Source organism: Salpingoeca rosetta, assembly GCF_000188695.1.
Source record: "Salpingoeca rosetta unplaced genomic scaffold supercont1.32, whole genome shotgun sequence".
In the NCBI taxonomy this organism is placed as follows: Eukaryota; class Choanoflagellata; order Craspedida; family Salpingoecidae; genus Salpingoeca; species Salpingoeca rosetta.
In genome coordinates this window covers 340,249-349,308 of record NW_004754902.1, presented here as the reverse complement: position 1 = coordinate 349,308, position 9,060 = coordinate 340,249, and the positions used below count along the sequence as shown (strand labels likewise).

At 57.3% G+C, this 9,060-nt stretch overlaps 4 protein-coding genes across 4 annotated transcripts in view; 1 reads left to right on the top strand and 3 right to left on the bottom strand.

The window, feature by feature from the left end:
• The window catches only part of PTSG_10041 (uncharacterized protein), a gene marked incomplete at both ends in the record, with an annotated part of 2,991 nt that extends 242 nt beyond the window's left edge, over positions 1 to 2,749 (bottom strand). The window contains one exon of the mRNA XM_004988900.1: positions 141 to 2,749. Coding sequence (XP_004988957.1) covers positions 141 to 2,749 — 2,609 coding nt within the window. The remainder of the gene's footprint in view (positions 1 to 140) is intronic.
• Positions 2,750 to 2,816: 67 nt separating this feature from the next.
• On the bottom strand, positions 2,817 to 4,621 carry PTSG_10040 (uncharacterized protein; the record flags this gene model as incomplete). The annotated part of the gene is made up of 6 exons (XM_004988899.1): positions 2,817 to 2,876; positions 3,002 to 3,146; positions 3,468 to 3,750; positions 3,885 to 4,009; positions 4,329 to 4,391; positions 4,590 to 4,621. The coding sequence occupies 6 exons, from the start codon at positions 4,619 to 4,621 to the stop codon at positions 2,817 to 2,819; spliced, it is 708 nt and encodes a 235-aa protein (XP_004988956.1).
• A 280-nt stretch (positions 4,622 to 4,901) lies between these two features.
• On the top strand, positions 4,902 to 7,741 carry PTSG_10039 (tetratricopeptide TPR_2 repeat protein; the record flags this gene model as incomplete). Its single annotated transcript, XM_004988898.1, has 2 exons — positions 4,902 to 5,296; positions 5,500 to 7,741. The coding sequence occupies 2 exons, from the start codon at positions 4,902 to 4,904 to the stop codon at positions 7,739 to 7,741; spliced, it is 2,637 nt and encodes an 878-aa protein (XP_004988955.1).
• A 757-nt stretch (positions 7,742 to 8,498) lies between these two features.
• Positions 8,499 to 9,060, bottom strand: part of PTSG_10038 (uncharacterized protein) — a 3,927-nt gene continuing 3,365 nt past the window's right edge. The window contains exon 5 of the mRNA XM_004988897.1: positions 8,499 to 8,763. Coding sequence (XP_004988954.1) covers positions 8,584 to 8,763 — 180 coding nt within the window. The 3' untranslated portion in view covers positions 8,499 to 8,583. The remainder of the gene's footprint in view (positions 8,764 to 9,060) is intronic.

Genomic DNA, 9,060 nt, shown 5'->3' with positions numbered 1-9,060 from the left:
ACACGCACACACGCACACATACATTCGCATACGCACACACAACACACACGCACGCACACACACGCACACACGCACGCGCACACACACGCACACACACGCACACACACACACACACACACACACATGCGCGCGCGCCTCACTCGTCGGCCTGCTTGCTCATGTAGTCATGAATCTTCTCACGCAGCATTTCAGCAGAGGTGCGTGTGCTCTCCGTGACAGGCACGCCATGCTGAACAAGGCCGCATACGTCCGCAAGCTTGCCTGCGGTGTTGCACTGCACATACACGCAGAGCTGGCCGTCTTGGTTGTAGTCGGCCAGCACAGCCATGGTGTTGACAATGTGTCCAAGAGCGGTGGCATAGGCACCGCCCAGGCCCGTCGCGTTCTTGATGTCGCAAATGTCCGACACGGTCGTCTGCAGCGTGTAGATGTCGTGGTGCTCGAAACTGCGCTTGCCGGCCTGCTGCGTGCGCATCATGTTGAGCAGGCAGTTGCTGAGGGCGGGGAGCAGGTCCGGGTGATCGACAGCGATGACAACCTTCGTCATGGCCACCAGAACCATGGACACGGCGTCCATGGCTGGACTGGCAGTCTCAAGAGACGCATCGGGCTCCGTGCACAGCACCTCACACATGCACGCGGCGCTGCACGGGATGTCTGGGTCGGGCCACGCCACCTGCAGCACGTCGCGAAGGAGCGCGGCGAACCGGCGCTTGTGTCCTTTGACGCCTGCAAGGTGGAGCCAGCGGCGCGCATTGGGCACGTGGATGAACATGGTGGACAACATCTTGAGGGCGTTGCTGAGGAACGGGTACGTGTCCTGCGTGCATGGTGTCTTCTCCAGCAGGGCGAGGAGGAGGTGCTGGGCAGAGCACGTGAAGAGATAGTTGCAGCATTCACTGTCCACGCTGAGGGCTGTGAGGAGCTCACACGCCTCGGCGCCCAAGTTGCTTGGCGTTTGCAGCACCAGCACAAACTGGTCCTCATTGAACATGGCCTCGCGGCTAGCAAACTGGTTGTCGACGACCCTGATCACGCTCAGGTCCACGATGCCGCCCTCGTACGTGCTGCTCTGCATGTCTGCCACGCCAGCCTCTTGCGTCCTTTCTCCCTCATGAAGGCTCACCAGGGAGTCGTGCGGGCCCATGCGTGACACCTGGCGACCAATGGCCGTCAGGGGCACCTCCTCTTCTTCTTCATCCTGCGGCTGCTGTGATGGTTGCTGTTGCTGCTGCTGTTGCTGCTGCTCTGGCTCCGCTTCCTGGTCTTCCGTTTCTTCCACTTCAGCCTTCTCCCCCTCAATTGCCACATCAGCGTCGCGCTCGTCGGTGGGAACGTCTCCTCCCTGTGCTTGCTCGCCAGTGCCATTGTCAGCTTCGGCCTGATCATCACTGTCGTTGGCAAGGGCGTCATCAGCATCACCGCTCTCCTTTGCGGATGCCTTGCCGCTCTTGGTGGCACTTCCGGCACCTTCGGCCCCATTGTCCCCATGGTCCCCAGCACTTGCGTCCCCGTCCACCACCACACCATCACCATCACCATCGCCAGTGTCGGCCTCTTCAGGGTCCAGGATCTCCCCGATGACGATGGTGCCACCAGAGCTGTTGATGTTGTCGAGAACCTGCAGCGCAGTCTTGTGAAAATGATAGCCCACGAGCATGCGCGGCAAGTGACCGCCGGATCGCGCAAAAGCCGCGAGCGTGCGCCACCCGATGCTGGCAATGTCTGGCCTGTCCAAATTTCGCCTCATGAAGGTGACGACGCGTGCAATGACCGCCAGCGGGCGACGAGGCAACCAGCCGCTGTGCTTGAACAGCTGGCGCAGCACATCGCATGCCAGCATCTGCACGTGCTCGTCCAGGCCGCGACCATCGCCGTTGAAGAAGTTGTCAATGGCAACCAGCGCATAGCGCGCAAGCTCTGCGCGCGTGTGGTCGCTCTTGGTCTTGCACGCCAGGCGCATGAGCGACATCCCAAGGTACATGCTCGCATTGAAGGGCGAACCAACGTCCATCTTATTCATCACGACCCAGACGGCTCGGTTCGCCAGCAGGTCGTGGTGGACCCCAAGCTCCATCTGCACGTGGAGGATGTGCAGGGTGTCATACACAACGGCCTGGTCCTGTCTGCCGCAGTCGATCAGGTGCTGGACCAAAATCAACACGTCGTCCTCGTCCAGGGGCACCTTGCTTTGGCGCACGCACATGGAGATGGCACGCACCGCTGGGTCGCGAACCTCAGTGTTGTCAGGCACATTCTGCAGAGCCTTAAAGGCTAGGTCGCGGATGATCTTGTTGCTGTAGCCGTCGCAGAACAGGCACTGCGCCGCACACAGCATCGTGCACAGGCAGGCTTGCACCTCAGGTTGGGTGTCGAGTCCCTCCACCAGGGTGCCCTCAAGCGTGCGAAGCGTCCGCAGGAGCTCCGTCTGGCCCGCCCGCTCGAAGAACACGGGGTGCTGTATCACCGCCGCGATGACGCGCAGGCCCGCGGTAACCATGAACGACTTGTGCCGATACCGCACAACGGCGTTCAGCACGCTCGACAGCAAGCGGATGGCGCCCACCTCATACTGCGGCTCCGTGCCGTCAAACCGCATGCTTGCCAGGGTCTCAAGCGCCCAAAGCTCATTCTCCATGTTGGAGCCGAGCCTCAAGCTCTCGAGCACTGCGCACGTCTTGCGCAGGATGCTGCGCCGGTCACGAGGCTTCTTCCTCTCCTTGTGTTGCCGCTGCAGCTGCTGATCCATGCTTGCGTTGGGTGCTTGCGCTGGTCACTGGGTGGTGGCGGCTTTGAGGTTAGTGAGGGCAAGGGGGCTAACGCTGGCGGTTGCTTTTGGTGGTGACGGCGGTGGTGCTGGTGGCTGCTTGGTTGAGCTAAGGGGCTGGGAGGGGGGAACTTGGGACGTTGCACAACCTCACAATCGAATTCTCGGCAAGGTGGGGACGCTGCTTGGGGGAAATGGCCATCCCGTGGATCAGGCATGATCACCCATCTTGACATCGATGGTAAGGTCTGCCAGTCGCTGTTGTGGTGAGCGGGTGGTGCGGATGTGGTGGTGTCGAACAAGGTCCTGAGGTCTGCTGCGGAGAACGTGGGGAACAGTCATTGATGGTGGTGATGTGGTAGTGGTGATGATGGTGGTGCTGTTCGAGACAGGAGCAGCCGAATTCCGAACCAAGCAAGAGAGAGAAAAGGAGGAACAAGGCCAAGGTGCTTTGCGGAGACAGCAAAAGGCAGTGGCGGATGATTGTGCGGGTGTGGGTGAACCGCCGTGCACTGCTCGATTGAGGGTGGCATTGGGGGTGGCGAACCTCTGTGTTGTGTTGCTGTTGGTGCTGGTGTGTTGTGCGTGACTGTGATGCCAGAACGCAAGACATGACATGTGACGTCACACATCACACACAGCGCCAAATTCCGAAAGCGAACGACAACGCAGAAGAGCAGAAGTCACTGCCACACATCACGTCCAGTGCTCCGAACACCCCACGAGCAGGCCGAGGTTGGCCAGGTGCCACTTGGGCATTGCCCATGGCAGCTCATTGTACAGGTTGCGGCAGGTGAGCATCAGGTTGAACAGGGCTCGCGCATTGCTGCGGCGGTGGCGGCGGTGCCGGTGGCGGCGGTTTGGCATGTCGTCGAGCTCCTCGCCTGGGCTTGCGGGTTGGCTTTGGGTTTCCAACAGGTGCTGCGCGATCGTGGCCCACTCAAACACGGAAATCGCAGGTGGTGACCGTGTGCGGGTGGAAGCTGAGGGAGTGGAAGGTCCTGGAGGTTCCATCCTTCGTGCGCGATAGTTTGGCGGAGGATCCTGGATCAAGTCAAGAAGGGACAAGGAAGGTGAAAACGCTGAATGTAGGCTTGTTCTCTTCCGTTTGGTGGACCTGTGGTAGACACTGCTGGTTGCAGAGATGAGATGAGCAAGCAGATGGAGTCTGAGACTCTTGATGATGAAAAGCAGCAATCCGCCTGTAGTTCACTTGGCTTTGTGGCTGAGGTGTTCTTCTTGCTGCGTTGGGGCACGTTGATGTGAAATGAAATAAGGGAAAGTGCACGCGCTCTGTCCTTCAGACAGCAACCACAACCAGCACCTTGAGTGGTGGTGGTACAGCAGGAAGGGAAGGCAGGAAGGGAAGTTGGCAGGACGCTGTGAGAGATGTGTGCTTCTGGATTGCTCGTGGTGCTGTTGGGAAAGTGACAATGGTTTGTGTTCTTGTGTTTGTTTGTTTTCGCTTACTTGCCGTTGTGATGACTGTGCGGTTTTGTGTTTGTGTTTGTTTGAAGGTGCAACTTTTCGCAAGATGCTTAGAAGTAAGATGGCATCACACGAGAGACGAGAGAAGTGTTCGTTGGTGTAGTTCTTGGCTCTCCTGTTCTCTGCTCGTGCAGATCTGCAAGGAAAGACGGGACACGTGTGCTCTTCTCTTCTTGCTCTCTGATATGGAGTGGCTAAGGTGCTCGCTCGAGCAGCAATCGAACAAGAAAGAGAGAAAGCTATTGATTCCCCTCGAAGCGTAGGTAGCCAAGTTAGCCAAGTTGACTTTGATGTGACAGAGAGAGGTCTTCTGGGTCTTGGAGTCCTCTTGCACTTGCTGCCTGGCTGCATGGCGAGCGCAGGCATCTTGGCTCCCCCCTTCCCCTCATCAGCTGCAGCTGCAAAGCCATGATGTCAAGTTCAAGCTGAGAAGCCCAGCAAAAGAAGAAAAGAGCAAAGCACACCTCCACAAGCCTACAAGCACAAGCACAGCGCGCTAAGGCGCTACAGACAGCGCGTTCAAATCAAGCGCGGCCGCAAAAGTGAGCTTCCAGGTTTTCGGCCAGAAGGCAAAACACTCTTCAGTTCCCCATCCACTCAAGCCCCTCAAGCGTCTAAGCGTGACTCTCGTCAAAAGAACAGAACCATGGCTGACACCAGTGAGCACCGCCTGACGGACGGCGTGTCTGTGGGGGCGATCAAGGCCTTCCTCGCAGACCTGAAGAAGGAGTTCCCCGACACGTACACTGAGATGACCACGGAGGATGCCTGCAAGCAGCTCGTGGTGCCACGCACACAGCAGGACAACTGCGCCTACGTCGAGCAGCTGCGCAAGCAGTCACCACATGAACATGTGGGCAAGGCCACCGTGTTTGTGTCGCACGCGTGGCGATACAAGATCGCGGACGTGCTCAACGTCTTGCTTGAGTTTGCGGAGGAACAAAGAGTAAGGAAGGAAGACAGCAAGCCAGTCTTCTTCTGGTTTGACCTCTTCATGAACAACCAAAACGCCAACATTACCGCCAACCTCCCACAAGAGTGGTGCGTCTATGTGTGTGTGTGTGTGTGTGTGTGTGTGTGTGTGTGTGTGTGTGTGTGTGTGTGTGTGTGTGTGTGCGTCTATGTGTGTGTGTGTGTGTGCGTGTGTGTGCCTTGTGTGCGCCTGCGTGCTATACCTCCCCGTTTCTTGCACACTCCCACTCCCTCACATCACGCCCCTCCTCTCCCTTCCCCCAACACAACAGGTGGAGCACGACGTTCAAGGAGTCGATTGCCAACATTGGACGCGTGCTGCTGGTGTTGATGCCGTGGCGGGACCCCGTGCCACTGACCCGGGCGTGGTGCCTGTGGGAGATCTTCTGCGGCGTCAGCAACGAGGGCACGGAGGTCAGCATCCGCTTACCCAAGAGCGAGGAGTCAGAGCTGGAGGCCGCCATCCGTGAAAGCTCCAAGTCGGTGATGGATACGCTGGTGCTCGTACAAGCACAGCGCGCCGAAGCATTCAACCCACGCGACAAGGACATGATCTTCGAGGCCATTCAGAACGGCGTGGGCTTTGGTGCTCTCAACCAGGCCGTCAAGGACCAGCTGCGCGCCTGGTGCCTGAGCAAGATGGTGGCTGCGGTGGAGGCCATGCAGGCACGTGGAGAAGACAAGACCGAGGTGTTTGCGGGATTGTGCAACCATGTTGGCATTGTGCTGAACGAGTTCAGTGAGCACGACCGGGCAATTGCGTACTACCAGAGAGCCCTGGCAATTTGGCTTCACACTGAAGGAGTGAAGGGGTTGAATGTGGCTGCGGTGCACAACAACCTCGGTGTCGCCTATAACAGCAAAGGCAAGCTCGACAAGGCGGTTCAGCACCACGAGCAGGCCCTTGCCATCAACGTGGAGATGCTGGGAGAGACGCACCCGAGCACAGCTGACACCTACAACAACCTTGGCAGTGGATACTACTGCAAAGGCGAGTACGACAGGGCGATTGCCTACTACAAGAAAGACCTCGCCATTACTGTGGAGACGTTGGGGAAGACACACCCAAACACAGCTGCGTGCTACGGCAGCTTGGGCGGCGCCTATTACAGCAAGGGCGACTACGACACGGCGATTGAATACTCTAAGATGGCCAATGAGGTGTTCGTGGAGGCGCTGGGCGAGAAGCACCCGCGCACAGCAGACACATACAGTAGCATGGGAAACGCGTACGCCGACAAACGCCAGTATGACCTGGCCGTTGATTGCTACGAGAAGAGCCTTGAAATCAGAGTTGAAGTGCTGGGACAGCAGCACACGAAGACAGCAGACGTGCACAATAATTTGGGGGTTGTGTTCAAGAGCAAAGGCGAGTACGACAGGGCGATTGCGTCCTATGAGAAGGCGCTCGCCATCCGAATGGAGATTCTGGGCGAACGCCACCCACACACAGCTGATTCGTACAACAACATCGGGCTCGCATACGCCGACAAGGGGGAGTACGACAGAGCGATTGCATACTACACGAAGGCCCTCGAAATCGGAGTTGAGGTGCTGGGCGAGAAGCATCCGAGCATCGCCGACTCGTACAACAACATGGGGAATGCACACGCCGGCATTGGTGAGTGCGATAGGGCGATTGGCTGGTATGAGAGGGCCCTCGCCATCAAGGTGGATATGCTGGGTGAGAAGCATCCGAGCACAGCTCAGACCTACAACAACGTGGCCGAAGCGTACCGCAACCAGGGTAAGTACGACACCGCGATTGCGTATCACGAGAAGAGCCTCGACATCAAGGTGGCCTTGTTGGGCGAGAAACACCCGAGCACTGCAGACTCGTACAATAATATGGGAAACGCATACGCCGACAAGGGTGAGCACGACATGGCGATTGATTGTTACGAGAAAGCCCTCGCCATCAAGCTGGAGGTGCTGGGCGAGAAACATCCGAGCACAACGATGACGCGTGGGAACATCGGCCTGCTGCACGAAAAACGCAGCAATAAGGAGCGAGTCGACAGTGGCACGGCCGCAGTTGACTCAGCTTACCCCAACACACGCAAGGTGGCGCGCAATCTGCGGCGCATTCGCGGCGATAGTGACGGTGGCGACAGCGAGCACGACAATGGCGTTCAGCAACAAGACACCGGCAGTGATCAAGTGCAAGCTTTGGCTGGTCAACAAGACGAAGCAGACGAAGCAGACGAGCGACAGGGGTGCTCTTCACAGCAGCCGCTTGTCGGGTGGTTGCAGAAACGTGGGCGACGGAGGGCCGCCTTCCGCCCATGCTGGTGCAAGCTTGACGACAGCCACTTCGCGTACAGCAAGTCCGCAGCACGACCGCCAAAGCGACGCATCTCCCTGTTGGATGTACTGTCAGCTGAGCTCGCCCAAGACAACAGTGAGCTGCACGTTGCCGTTCCTGGGCGAACATTCATCTTTCGCTCGGACGACCGCTCTGACACCACGCTTGCCGAATGGTGCAGGGCCATCAACAACTGCCTGAACGAGTGAAGAAGAGTGGGTGAGGATGAGAATGGGTGTTGTGAGGGTGGGTTGCTGCAAGTTGTTTTGAGTGTGGGTGGCTTGTTTTGTGTTTGCTTCTTGCCTTCCATGTCGTTCTGCGTGTTTGCCTGCACGCAGTGCTTTCTTGTCGGTTGTTCTCTTTTCGTTGCCCCGTGTGGTTGCGTGTTTTCCTTGGCACGCCTTGTCTCGCTTCGTGCATGTCTAGATGTCTAGCGGGGTTCACACCTCGCGTCTTGTTCTGTTTGGCCGTTTGCCCCAAGTACACGTCAGACGTTATGTGAATACTCAAATGCAACTGAGTATCCCAGTGCAGAACGCAAATGCAGATACATCGGGCTGCTATCGTGCCTGTCGTGCAATCGTGGTCGTGCTCCTGTGGAGTTTGTTTGTGTCGTCGTTTTCATTGTGTGCACCAAGCAACTGGCTGATGTATGCAGTGCATGGCCACGCGTGTGCTACCCCTGTCTCCTCTGCTGCACCCAACAAGCCCCGCACACGCAGAAGAGGATGGAACAAACGTGCTTGTACGATGCGGCTGCACAAACAGGCAGGTCTTCAACATGCCTAACCCAGCACCTCACCTCGAAAGCTCCAAGCAAGTTGCTCACGCAACCGATTCACTGCAACATCACCATATGCTGTGACGCCTTCCGTGTGTATGCATGCGCTTTATGTACATTAACCACGGCCACAAAAACACACCTATGACCCCACCAACTCAAGCAAACGTGCTTGTCGGAAGAAACAGCTCAAAGAGTGTCAACACACAACGGCTACCATCGTCGCTTTCCCCACCTCCACCCCAACCTCAGCTCCACACACCCACAGCTTCAGCACTGCATGACACCGCCACCGCCACCGCCTCTACTCTGCTGTACAATGGCGGCAAACATGTCTGGTGGCAACGCGTGTCTGAACCTGTCCACCAAATCCTCCATTTCGTCCACGCGCGATTTCAGCTTGCGCTTCTCGTGCTCCTGTTGCGCAACCCGGCCCTGCAGCTCCTCCACCTGTGGTGTGTGTGTGTGTGTGCATGTGCGTGCGTGTGCGTGCGTGTGTGTGTGTGTGTGTGTGTGTGTGTGTGTGTGTGTGTGAGTGTGTGAGTGTGCGTGTATATCTGCATGTGGGGCGGAGCGTCAAGGCCTCCCACCAGCACAAAAAAAGAAGCGGAGGTGGGGAAAGGAGAGTTAATATCAAGGCACACAATGCAAAATCAAGGGTACTACGATAGAAACTGAGAGTGGCATGGGGAAAGGAGAGGAGAAATACAATAAGAAAAAAAACAAATATATGACATATTATGTATA